This window comes from Drosophila elegans, unplaced genomic scaffold, assembly GCF_018152505.1.
Source record: "Drosophila elegans isolate 14027-0461.03 unplaced genomic scaffold, ASM1815250v1 contig_208, whole genome shotgun sequence".
Lineage (NCBI taxonomy): Eukaryota > Metazoa > Arthropoda > Insecta > Diptera > Drosophilidae > Drosophila > Drosophila elegans.
In genome coordinates this window covers 12,176,690-12,190,392 of record NW_024545578.1, presented here as the reverse complement: position 1 = coordinate 12,190,392, position 13,703 = coordinate 12,176,690, and the positions used below count along the sequence as shown (strand labels likewise).

At 38.2% G+C, this 13,703-nt stretch overlaps 2 protein-coding genes across 3 annotated transcripts; both read left to right on the top strand.

The window, feature by feature from the left end:
- Positions 1 to 1,847: 1,847 nt before the first annotated feature.
- Positions 1,848 to 4,105, top strand: LOC108135522. 2 transcript variants are annotated; one of them, XM_017256269.2, is made up of 8 exons: positions 1,848 to 2,145; positions 2,301 to 3,041; positions 3,104 to 3,139; positions 3,201 to 3,233; positions 3,287 to 3,367; positions 3,416 to 3,728; positions 3,867 to 3,955; positions 4,012 to 4,105. In XM_017256269.2, exons 1-8 carry the CDS (start codon positions 1,941 to 1,943, stop codon positions 4,014 to 4,016), a joined length of 1,503 nt encoding a protein of 500 aa, XP_017111758.1. In that variant the 5' UTR covers positions 1,848 to 1,940; the 3' UTR covers positions 4,017 to 4,105. The 2 variants fall into 2 exon arrangements, with proteins under 2 accessions (XP_017111758.1, XP_017111757.1); XM_017256268.2 differs by having other exon boundaries at positions 2,289 to 3,041.
- A 4,769-nt stretch (positions 4,106 to 8,874) lies between these two features.
- On the top strand, positions 8,875 to 11,397 carry LOC108135512 (transketolase-like protein 2). The gene is made up of 2 exons (XM_017256256.2): positions 8,875 to 9,756; positions 10,175 to 11,397. The coding sequence occupies exons 1-2, from the start codon at positions 8,938 to 8,940 to the stop codon at positions 11,225 to 11,227; spliced, it is 1,872 nt and encodes a 623-aa protein (XP_017111745.1). The 5' UTR covers positions 8,875 to 8,937; the 3' UTR covers positions 11,228 to 11,397.
- The last annotated feature ends 2,306 nt before the right edge of the window (positions 11,398 to 13,703 follow it).

The following is a 13,703-nucleotide window of genomic DNA, read 5'->3' as shown; positions in this document are numbered from 1 at the left end:
AAGAACAACAAAAGACAACAACTCAATTGTACAAAATAGATTTTAAGCAAACAGCAAATTTTATATGTTTACAAAAAAAAGAAAATATAAATAAAAAATGTCTACAAAATAGCTACAGAACATAAAAAATAAAAAACCGTCGAACAGAAAAAACAAATTGTTATAAAAAATGAAATAAAACAACAACATTTAAGCAATTTTGATACGAATAATCAAGAATAACAAAACTCGAAATGTATTTTACCATTTTTATTGATTTTAGCAAAATTCAAACCATATTATTTTCATTTTGGCATTGCAAATTAAACAAAAAAATATTTAAATTAATCAAATGTAAAAATTAGCATTTGTAAGCAATTGAAATTTTTATAAGACAAACAAGAAAAATAAATACAATTTTATAAAAAAAAGGAATTTTGGTTATTATTGTATCTTTTCAGAAATTCATACACTCGAAAATTTTGATGCCATATGTCGAAATGAATTTTAAAAAAATTGTAGTGCTACAATTTTTGGGAAAAAAAATAATGCTCATAAAATTATCATTTTGTTATGACATTTTTTTTCAACCAACTTATATATTATTTATTGTGGTTTGGTATAAATATGACAAAATAAATGTTTAATACCGTGGATTAACATATTTACTTTTAATAAATTCTGGACAACAAAGTAGAAAAAAACATTGATTTTTATACTCAGAAACTTTTTTGTAAACCCCTTACAAGATCCAACGACTTCAATGCGAAATCATTTTCATTCATATTTTTATTCCAACCACTAAAAAAACTAATCCCCTTGCTCCCGTGATCAGATAACCCTTTTGGGCAACGAAATGGCAAAGGACAATCATCCGGTCGTGAAAAGGAGGAGTAAGCAAACATTTAGCGATCTTTATCGTGAAAACCAATATGTCACCTTAAAAGGGAAAACCATTTTTGGTGAAAGGCAGAGAGACAGGCTGAGAATTTTCCCGTTGTGTCATGCCAGGCACACTCCGCCCAAAAGGGTTAAAAAGCAAAGGTTACGCTCAACCGCAGATCTCAGTCTGTGCCGCCAATGTCCAAGTCATCGGGGTCAAAAGGGAAAGAGGGTGTACCCTTTAGCGGTCGCGGCAACCCATTTAACCCCAGAAGTGAAGTGAAAAAAGTGTAACATCTGTGGCGGCAGCGAACGATCAGCGGCGCCTGATAAGTTCGCCAGTCAAATAATTATTATGCAAACATTTCGGGCCGCTAATTTGCCGCCTATCTTAATTTAAATCGCTCAAAAGCGCACTGGAACCAGCGCACAAAAAATTGTTTAATTGTCGTGACATGACAATAAGCGACCTGGAAATTAGGGTCTTTCTCTCTCCTTTTTTTTTTGCGTGTGGCTTGATTTTTTGGCGATGATAAGCAAGGGGGAAATTATAGGGTATGCAAATGCTCATATAGTGTCGGTCGCGTGTCCTGGATCGAGTTTTCATTCAGGTTTGTTTTTAATTCGAATTCCTTTTTAGCGCCTGCAATTATGGTTAAGAGAGAGACAGTTTATGATAACATATTTGTAGTTAATTTACTTAAATTAGTGCCACATATGTTAAACTGATCTGAGATAGCCAGGTGGGAACTGTAAATAGGTGGAAATTCCAACCATTAAATAAATAGGTGGAAAATAATTAAATATTAAGAATATCCTTTCAGAGTTTACCTTTAAGCCTAAAATCTTCAAAGCCGTATTACAATATTAGAAATAGTTGATATATCTTTCTAAAGTACTTAATAATGCTTATTTAATAAATGGTTATTTATTACCAGATCAAAGTAGGCATTAAAAAAAATAGGAAATTGACATATTTCCAAAAAGTAAACCAAATTCCAAAACATTTACGTATGAGCTAGATACCGGAATGGTGTCACAAAACATTAAAGCTCGATGATTTCCTTTTGGTAATTATTATGAACAACAACTCGGATAAAAACGATGTTATTTTGGACGAAAAGGAGGTTACGAAGGACAGTCAAGTTCTAAAACATATTGAAAACCATCAGAATATCTGCAAAGCAAACAACTCTTTGAGCTCACAATTTCGCATAGCCTCTGGACAAAAGGTAGAACAAAAAGGTCAAGCGATGAATTACCGAGATAACAGCTATGGAGAATGTGAGTTTTTATTAAATTTATATTTATAAATTTTTGTATTTATTCCGACATGCCATAGTCTAAAAAACTTACTTTAAACAATGTTAACTTAAATGAAATTTTTCTTAAATATTGATTTTAAACAAATTAATCCTAATCTGTAGCTAATCTTTCAGATCCAGTTTGCTCCCCGACTTGTAGTTGCCAATCGGCTGACACGAATGGAGAGGACGTGAATCCCAGAGTTGCCTGTGGAGAAGGTTGTTTGGACTCTGCATCCCCTTCGTCCAGTGAAATGTCCCAAAACGGGAGCTATTACAGCTATGGGCAATCTCTGCCAGAGCTTGATTCCGCATCGAATGACACCATTGTCAATAAACCCATGGCGGACTCTCCAGTTGGTTGTGTTAGTCCTGGCTGCTCCAAGGATTCCTGTACATATTGCCAGAAGGCAAATAGTGGCCTGGAGCAGCAGTTTAATCTTTGCCAGGAGCAGCAACATATGATGCCAGTGCCGATGGGCGTGGATCCAAGGACGGGATTACCCGTATTCTGTTACTCGACTCCAGTATGTTATTCAGGAAATGCGATGTACTCCATGCCAGACATGCAAATACCTCAAAGTCAACGAGGCGGTGGTGGCCACCATAACGAGGAAATCGGCAACCAATTTGAAGCTTCCTCATCATCTTTCTCAGAAAACTGTCACTCCTCTTACCAGAATCCAAGCGGTTTTGACATGGAAGCCTTAATGCAGAAGTACCAGCAAAGTGTTCAACAGTGTTACGCCACTGCCCAACAAAGTTTAATTTCCCAAAACACAGGATCTCAACAATCCTATGCAACTGGTCAATCTCAGCCGTATTTTAACAACTTTCCTCAAAGAACTCAACAACCTTATAGCCATCCCAAAGAAGGTATAAAACTAGTTCCTTTAAAATACCGCAAATTAAACTAACTATCTTTACACTTAAATTAGGTACTCAGCAAATGTTTGGAAGTTCAGACAATCAAGGTATTTCCGGTCCTCGATTTTTAATTTTTCAATATTTAAACTCCCAATTTTATTTTTGCAGCAACTCAACAATTTTATGAAAGCCCGAATCAAGGTAGCTTACGCTTGAGATTTGCCTCCAATATATTACATATTTTTTATTTTCAGAATATCAGCAGGTTTCAGCTAATCAACAGGCTTTTACTTTCCCGTTTGGGTCTCAGCAATATTATGCCAACTCTAGTCTAGGTATTTAAAATTTATATGTTAGACCATTTGTTAATAACTTTATTACAGGAGCTCAACAATACTTCCCCCCATCGATGACAATACCTGAAACTAACTTCTTTGGTAATAATACTGGCTTTACGAGCGATTCTCTGCAGACGCAAACAGTGTATTCCTCTGATTACAAGCCATTTGCCAGCGAGGGCAATCATTTCAACCACTTTCCCAATGGCATAGACATCGGCTTGGCCGCCGAGTCCTGTCCCATCTACGGTCCAGTTGGAACCGCTGGCCTGGCTGAGATGAGCACCGGTGGCCAGGTCTATGGCATGGGCGGTGTCTGTGAAATGAATATGAACTCCTACCCTCTTAGTCAAATGAGGTAAGTCATTTAAAGTAATTCATTTAAGTCCATTCGTTTAATTTTTTTTGATTTACATATTATTCAACCAAGTCAAAAATAATTCATTTTATTTCTGAGCAGTAAAATTATAAAGTTAAATACTTTTTTGCATTACAGTTACTCAAATCCATATAGCTACGAGATGCCTGTATCCCAGCCCAGCTATAATCATGCGACAAATATGGCAATGAATGGTAGAAGTCCAAGTAGGTGTAAAGATTTTTTTTATTTATTATTATTTAATCTTTATTTTTATCTGCAGTGTAATCTCACCGAAGAATCAAAAAAAGCTTGCTTGTGGAAAAAAAAAATATATGCGTGTTGAACAATTTTATTAAAAATAAAACCACAACTAAGAAAACAGTTTTTTGATTCATATGCTTTATAGACAATAAAATAAAAATATGTAATTTAGTTGAAAATAACATTGACAACAAATAATAATAGTTTAAAGCATGAACCATTAAATAAAAATATTAATAATTTTTTTTTAAGTGGCATTCGTTTCATATTATGACCATTATTTTTTGTATTTCAACCGCATTATGATTACTGAAAAGGAAAAGGACTTTATCGAGTCATAGGTTTACAATCCCATTTGCTTAAAATCTTGCATTCAGAGCCATTAACCTCCGTAGTAATGACTCACTCACTACCCAGAACCTGAACTTCGCATGGCATGCACTTTAAGTCAAAGCTAATTACAGTGAGCTAGTCTATTGATTTTAGCAGGAAAGTACACTAAGCCGTGAAGGAAGGAACCCTCGCATTGAACAAACAAACGGGCGACATCAGTGACCCAGTTTTCGTGCAAAAACCAAGTCGGAAAAGTGGAAAAGTCGGAAAAAGGGCCAGGCAAACAACGCCCCCAAATGCGAAAAGCCTGTATGTGGAGCGAAAGTGAAACGCAATATGGCCACAAACGAAGAATCGGACAGATTCTTGGGATGAGTTGGGCATTTCAGTAACTATTTCTATCCAGGAAAAGGAAAATCAAATATCAAAGTGCCGACAATGAAAGCTTTGCCCGGTTAATTGTTTGATGTTAAAGACCAAGGCAAAATTAAGTTAAGTGAAGTTGAGCAAAGCCTACTTGAGATTCTCGGATTGACATTTACTGCCGACTTTTCATTAATCTTATGACTCAGTGCCCCATCTCCAAATTGAAGAAGTTAAAACTATTCTCTCCGCCGAAAAAAACTTGTGTCAACACCCACAAAACCACAGGAGGTTGTCGAGGGCCCACAAACAAAACGCTAAAGAAAGAATTTTCCAATGATTTATTTTACGAGGCAACACCTTAAATTTGTAGAAAAGAGAAGTCATGAGTTTGTAACTCCTTCGGTGCCTCGAATATGATTAATTGCCCTAAACGAAATTTGTTTCTGACCAGCGGTTGAACACAATTGCGCTTCATTATCAGCATTTTGGCCAGTGACCATCAGCGGCAGTCAATTACCGGTCGACAGTCTCGTTTCTACTTTTCGATACTACCTACCAATCTGACCACACTGCGAGAAAACAGCCGGCACTATTATATTTATTTTAAAAACAATAAAATTGATTTACTTTGTTTAAATAACATTTTCTGTGACTTTCAAAGTGTGTATTAAGCCTAAAAATTTATTAGAACAGATATCGATATAGAAAATAATCTTTTTTTGTATTTAAAATTATATAATGTAATTTCCAATTTTCCTGTCATTTTTTGCAATGTAATAAATGTTTGTGTTAAAAATTCTGAAAGTAAAATATATATTAAATGTCATCGATTTATTTTCTGTGTGCATTCCTCAGCTATTGCCCGGGTGTTGTTGTCAATGTCCTGCTGCGCTATTATTTGTCTTGTGTGTGAGACTCCGACTCGGTATAAATTGGTTTACGCCACTTTTGGGTCATTAACGAAATTGAAAATAGAGACGGACACAAGGAGAGTATTTCGTGTGGAGGGAGTTGTGGAAGAACTCGAAAAACGGAGACCACCGAACTGCTATTAAGTCCGTGCCACCTATTTTGGTAGTTGGCCAATGCCAATCATTAGACACCGACGGTGCTTGAACTGTCGGGAGTCTTTGGAATGTATATGTATATTCCACGCCCTGGGTGATATGAAGTATATGGTGGGCTTAACTGCGATTTATCAGATCAATGATGGTAATATATAAGGCTTGAGTATAACCAAAAGAAAGCCAAAGTTCGACTAAGACATTCTAACCAAATCAACTGAGTTTGGTAAAAAAAAGCTATTGGAAATGAATATTAGGGATATTGAATAGCCAGATTTGTCATATCATTGTTTGTAATTTTAAGAACAAACCAGCACAACAGGAAAATTTAAAAAACAAAATGTGATAAAAAATACTTCAAAACGATATAATATACATGTAATAAAACTGCCTTAAAATATCATGATAAGTATTATACAATCCACATAACCCTTTTCCAAGTCGACAACTCAATCAAAATCGGTTAAAGGATAAATCGCACAAAGAAAATTATCTCCGCCACGAGAGCGGCTCACTTCTAGCCCAGGGATAAACGAATGTAATTTAATCAAGGGCACGACTTCAAGTAGGTAGCCAGCAAATGTCCAGGCAAGACAATAAAGGAAGCGAAAAGGGATCACATTGAAAAAAGGAGAAATCAAAGCGTAACAAATTCGCCGAGCAGGACTTTCACCCGGGAAAAGAAAGGCGAGTAGAGGACACGGATTAAAAGGCAGGCACGTGACTTCTGAGCCACAGTCCTTTTGTTTGGATCGAAAGCCGATTATGCCCAGGGTAGCGCAGAGGCATTTGCACTTCATTATTATGAGTTATGATGGAACGCAGCCTGGTCAAGCTGGTACTCGCACAATTATGTCACCCCGGGCCAAACTTATTATTACTATAGTTCCCTTCCATGCAAATCGATTTGTTGTCTACTCCATCCGTCGATATTTCTTTTGACATCTGAAGGGTGTGACCAATTTGCATCGGCGAACCGGACACGCGTCGCAATCAGATCAAAGGGAGGGGAACTTCATAGTTGAGATATCTCCTATGCAAATGGTTGAAATCAGTAAATTAGCTTGGACATAGGTCAATCGTTTCCACTTAGTCAAATGTCCCATCGAACTCGACTGCCTGCTTAGCCTGGGAACATTTATCCCGGATCGAAATGCGATTTTTTATGCTTCTCACTTCCCCGATTGGAAAAGATTTTTGTTACTGTTGACAATTCTTAATTGAACTATGTATTGGAATAAAAATACATAAAACAAACACACGAAACTAGAATTTAAGGACACAAACATCCTAGCCATCTTAAAAATTTTATTTTTGTAATATTAACAAATTATATTATCCCAAAATTATCTTCACAGTGTAGGAAGGTGATAAAATATTTTAAGAAACTTTGTTTTGATGGCTTCTTATTCATAAAAATTGTTCCTACATTTACCAAATATCAAAGACAAATCATTTCTACAATACACAATAAAATTCGTTCTTACTTTGGATAATTTATTTTTCTTTATAGCATTTTAACTATTCTGTTTTTACCAAAATCATTTTGTTTTGACGATAAATGTCTGTAGGTATTAAAAAATGTTTTTCTACCTAAATGTGTCTTTCAAACAATACAAGAACTATGCTACTTCTGTTCTCCGATCCGGATGTGAAATGTTTAATCCCCTTTCTCACGGTTATCAGCTTGCAAAACTCTTTTAACGCACTTCCACTACATAAATTCTCTCGGATTCGCACTCGAAACATTGGCAATGGATATTGAACCCTTTGCTAAGTGGCAAACATCAAGGGAGCATTGCTGGGCGTTGCAAATGACGACAAATTACACACACCAACTGCTGGGCCTGTGTCTTCCGTCGGGTATTTACAAGAAATTTGCAAACAATATTGATTTCGAAGCGATCAAAATAAAAATTAATCAATGCACTTAAAAATTTCAAAAAAACACACATAAAGAAGCAAACTCAATGACGTGGAAAAGGGAAAGGGAAAGGGAGCTGGAGGGAAACCCCTTTTTTTTTTGTTCTGAGCAACCCCTCGGCTGACTTTAAAGTGCTCGAGGAAGGAACTTAACTAATTTATAACTTATGACTGCACGGCCATGGACAATTTTCCATGCCACTACAAAGGAGAGCAAAAGCCAAAATTTGACATGAGTAGCGGTCGCTTAACCGAAACCATGTGTAAACCCTTCTTTAAAATAAAAAATGTTCAGAGTAAACCCCTTCAGCCGGGACATGTGAGTGTGCACATGTCAGCAAGCGAATTAATCGAAGAGAAATGATTTATTTAGCGCTCGGACCGACGAATCGCATCGGTGACCCAGGGTAAAGGGTTACAATCCAAATCCTATGCAATGCAACCCCTCGCGCAATTTCATTTCGCACCCAAATCAAATTTAAACTGTTTTCAAAACTGCACCTCTTGGCTCATTGATGGGCATTTATCGGTCCAGAGGGTTGCTGCTGCATTTTGGGTTTATTTCTTTCGCTTTCCTCGCTGTGAGAACTGCAATTTTTTATCCGTAAATTCACACTGCAATTTTTATACATTCTCCATTGAGGGATTTTTTTTTGTTGTGAGTTTCTTCCTTCAAAATATTTACGACTTTTGATTTGTAACGCCATTTCTTGGCGATTTGATTGATTCGAGTGCGGATGGATGTTGTGATGCATTCAATTTGCTGCAAAAATTACAATTAATAAAAAAACAGTATGCCGTAAAAACCATAAAATCATTTTTACAAGGCTAGAATGTGGGAATTTTCTGAACGCTTGAAAAAGGGAAAAAAGTTGGGGTTTCTCTACTTTATTAATAGAACAAATTGGAAATTGGTGGTTTAGCATTTTAACTTTAAAGGATTTTATCTCACACCAACATAGATTATTATAAATTTTAAATCTCTATTGAAAGAGCTTAAAATGTTTTAAAACATATTTTGTTAGTATAAGTTAAAAAGGTTCTCCTTATTATAAAAAGATTATACAAATAAGTATCATTTTAATATTGACATATATTATTATTTCTCTAGCTAAGTATCAAGATCAAATTTATATGGAATTTATAAATTTAATTTTTTAAGGAACTACAAACAAATATAGATAACCCGAAACAGTAGCTCTTTGGTTAGTTTTTCAGAAACACCCAGAACTAAATTGTAACGAGAGAAAGCGAGCAAAATGTCGTCACCGAAGCTGGACAGCAAGGTGTTCCAGAACCTAAAGGACGTGGCCCACAAATTGCGCATCCACTCGATCACCTCGACGCAGGCGGCCAAGTCGGGTCATCCGACGTCGTGTTCCTCGCTGGCGGAGATTATGACGGTGCTGTTCTTCCAGCAGATGCGCCTAAATCTGAAGCATCCTCGCGATCCTTCCAGCGATCGATTGGTCTTATCCAAGGGACATGCCGCTCCCATTCTGTATGCCGCATGGGCGGAGGCAGGACTCTTTCCGGTGGAGGAGCTGCTCAATCTGCGCAAGGTGGACAGCGACCTGGAGGGCCATCCCACTCCACGGCTCAGTTTCGTCGATGTGGGCACCGGATCCTTGGGACAGGGCATGGCCGTGGCCGCCGGAATGGCCTATGTGGGCAAGTACCTGGACAAGGCCGAATATCGCACCTATGTGATCCTCGGAGATGGCGAATCTGGAGAGGGAGCCGTGTGGGAAGCCCTCCATTTTGCCGGTCACTATTGCCTGGACAACCTGTGCGTCATCTTCGATTTGAACAAGCTGATGTGCTCCAATAGTGTCGGTGAAATGGAGGTCTACCGGGAGAGATTGGATGCCTTTGGCTTCAATGCCCTGGTTTTGAACGGCCACGACATCGATGAACTAGTCAAGGCGTTTCACAATGCGGCCAGTACCAAGGGCAAGCCCACGGCTCTGTTGGCCAGGACCGTGAAGGGAAAGGACTTTCTGGGGGTCGAAGGAATCGAAGAAATGCACGCACAGCCATTGGGAAAAAAGGCTGAGGCAGCTATTAAGAACTTACAGGTAGGGTTTTGCCATTTTGCTACAAGAGTTTAAAATGCACAGGAATTCACTATATTTTCTTACAAATTCTGGTAAGCTTTCAATGCTTGGACTCTGGTCATTTTTCATTGACCAGAACTTATCATATTTCTCTTTAAAAACGATGTTTTAACATAAGTTTATTCAAAAACGAATCCATTCTATTCGAGCAAAGCATTTATTTCTGTTGACTCTTTTTGATACTGTTTAGATGAATTTCATAAAGAATTTATTTCACTTATCTTGGTCTGCTATCTGCAAAATTAAATATTTGATTACAATTAATTTGAAAAATACCTAGATTATACCTTAATAGTATTGTATTTGGCATAAGCCGTAGGCTAGAACCTAGTAATTTTCTTTTCGTCATGTAATTTTGAAAATGTAATTCCTCCTGCAGATGATGATCGCCAATCCGAATGTGCATCTGTCGCCCAAGAAGATAGGAAAATGCGGCCACGCACCCGATGTGGATATCAACAACATAATGCTGTGCAATCCGCCCAATTATCGGCTGGGGGATTCGGTGGCCACTCGTTATGCGTATGGCACTGCACTGGCCAAAATCGCGGCGGATAATTGCCGGGTGATTGCTCTCGATGGCGACACGAAGAACTCCACGTATGCGGATAAGATGAAGAATGCATTTCCGGAGCGATTCATTGAGTGCTTCATAGCGCAGCAGAATCTGGTGGGCGTGGCCGTGGGCGCCACCTGTCGACGTCGCACGGTGGCCTTTGTCTCAACATATGCCGCCTTCTTCACGCGGGCCTTCGATCAGATCCGCATGGGAGCCATTTCACACACGAACGTGAACTTCGTGGGCTCCCACTGCGGCTGCAGTGTGGGCGAGGATGGACCCTCGCAGATGGGACTGGAGGACATGGCCATGTTCCGGAGTATTCCCGGCAGCACGGTCTTCTATCCCACGGATGCAGTCAGCACGGAACGGGCGGTGGAACTGGCGGCCAACACGAAGGGCGTGTGCTTCATTCGGACCACATATCCGAACACCACTGTGATCTACAACAATGATGAAGTTTTTGCCGTGGGACTGGCCAAGGTGGTGCGACAGAAGCCATCGGATGAGGTTCTGTTGATTGGAGCCGGGGTCACACTGTACGAGTGCTTGGCCGCCGCCGAGCGATTGGAGGAGGAGTGCATCACTGCCCGCGTAATCGACCCCTTCACAGTGAAGCCCCTCGATGTGCGACTAATTGTGAAGCACGGAAAGCTCTGTCGGGGCCGAATTGTTGTGGTGGAGGACCACTATCAGCAGGGCGGGCTGGGCGAGGCAGTGCTCAGTGCCCTGGCCGACTACCGGAACTTTGTGGTCAAGCATCTCTATGTGCCCACTGTACCCAGATCGGGTCCTCCCGCCGTTCTGCTGGACATGTACGGAATCTCCTCCAGAAGTATCTTCAAAGCCAGTCTTGCCATCATGAAGAAGTGAAGGCAAATGCACAAAAATGTGAGACATCCTAATGCTTGGTGCACGACCCAAAATTTGTGGTACCTAAATGATAAATTCAATATGTAATATTAATTTTTTTTAAATTTGACTAAATTTTTACGGAGTTTTATAACTAGGAAATAAAAACCTACTCCATTTTGTCATCAAAATACTTTTTCATAATTAACTCAACTAGTTTGTAGTTTGGCCAATTTAACCCTTTCCTAGTGTGACATGCCTCTGTCTGATTAATGTTGGCCCTTGACTTGCGGCATGATTGTGTTCTCTACCTGAACTAATAAGCGTGCAACGTGAAATGCGCGACATAACACCGAATTTCAAAGAGAAATAGCATTTGGCGAAACTCAATTGGATGGAACTAATTTTAGGGACTTTACAGTGAGGATCAATGGCAGCGTTGGCGTCGGCGTTGGTTTCGATTTCGATTGTGATTTTGACATATATATTTGGAGTAACCTTTTTCCAGAGGCGCAACGAATTGTTTTCGCCCCCTCTGACCTGGTGTGATTCATTTTTGGAAACAGAGTGTACGACGTTCTTTTCAGACTTTTAAAAGTGTAGATCACGTACTTTCGTACTTTGGAATATTGATAGCTAGCTAAGCTATTGGTCCTGCGGAAATAAACAATTATTACTTTGTTTATAAACTGTAAATTAATTTATGTTTGATGTTTGATGCATTTTGTAATGCATTTTAATTTGAACAGTAAACTAACTTTCTAAAAAAAAAAGAAATAAAAATATAAATATAAAATATAATAATTGAAAACGCCAAGAAAAGGATATCCCGTGGTCGAGTCTCTCTTCAGGGTCTTACTACTGATCCTTTGTCTGACCAAGGGCCACTTTAAGTTATCCGTAATGACATCCGTTGCCATTTAATGTGGCATTCATCCATTTATTCATCTGCCTCAGCAAAGGCCCATTTATTGTTTTTCGCTTCCTAATCAGTACTTTATATTGTTTGTTGGCTTGGGCCAGAAGGACAACAGGATGTGGGTCTGTGTGTGGTTAAGGGTTGGCCAAGTGGACAAAGTGTCCCTTCCGATTCGATCAAAATTTACGATAAATGCTTTAAAAATTCTATACACCTCAAATGCACAATGGGCGCACAGATAGTGGAGAAGTTTTTCAATTTCTGTTAAGTGAGCATGGCCAACTAGATTGGTTAAAGATCATAAATTCAACAACATGAAAATAGATTAGATGACATCATATGTGGAGTGCCTTTTGTTCCTTCCACACATGTGAAGGAGTTGGAAGTGTGATTTGGGGGTAGATTTATGAAGGGAACGACTGCACCTGCTCGAAAGTCTCCCCCTTCCAAAAAAAAACATATATCATTTAATGAGGGAAATCTGTGCCGCAGAATTTGTAAGCAATTATTTGTGGCGAAAAAAGAGCACAGAAAACAATCATCAATCTCTGTCCGCAACTGTTAAAAGCACATGCATTTAAATTAGACATTTAAGCCAGTCTCCCACGCCAGAAAACAGAAACCCCAAAATTTAAATAAAATCATGTAAGTAATGCGACTTGGAAGTACCCAGTGAATAATGAATATTTAAGTTAACTATATTATATCTTAACTGGTATTATTAATTATTATAAAACTTTTATTAAAAATTTAAATTTGACGAGAAGTCAAATTGTTAAAAAATATCAAGTAAGTAATGCGAAACTACCCAGAGAACAATGTATTTTTAAAAAAATAAATTATTTTTTTAATTGTTAGTAGATAAAATGATAACATTACCTTATTAAAACTATATACCCCAAACACTTTTAAACATGGGGTATAACAAGAGAAGTGTCAAAAGCAAAAGCTGAACAGGAGTTACGTCCGGGAAATGCTTAATAGGATTTTTACAATTTTTACTATTTTCCTGTGGCAGCTACTGGTTACCAGTCGGTAGTCCCCCTTTCACTTCACTCTCTCTCGCTTTCTCCTCTGTCTTTTTTTTTTAATTTTCCAAATATTTTGCTTTTTGCCGCGTGGAAAAAGGGGTTAGAAAAATGCCAAAAGAGCGCACCCCTGTGGCGCAATGGAAATTCTTTTACACTTTTGTTTTCCTTTTTCCTTGGCTGTTGTTACTCACAGGATATGGTTATTCTTGTTCCTGTTGTTAGGGTTTCATGCACCGCATAACATTAAAATTCAGATTTTGATTGATCATCCTGGTTGAAGCGAATTAGAGAGTTTGAGTTTGGCGTAGATGTATTGAGTGTTGGGATTTTATATGAAGGGTGTGAGAAGAAGGTATTTTTAAAGGTCGGGGATATGTGTCCGCAGTTTGTTAAAGCGATGTCCTACAATGTTGTCAATAGCTCTGTATTAAATGGTTGAACTTCAAAAAATTGTTTTTTAACTAAATATTTAACCTTTTGGTTATTTTCTGATTTTATTCTTTTTAAAAGGTAAGTGTTTGAATTTTTTGTTTTATTTAAGTCAAAG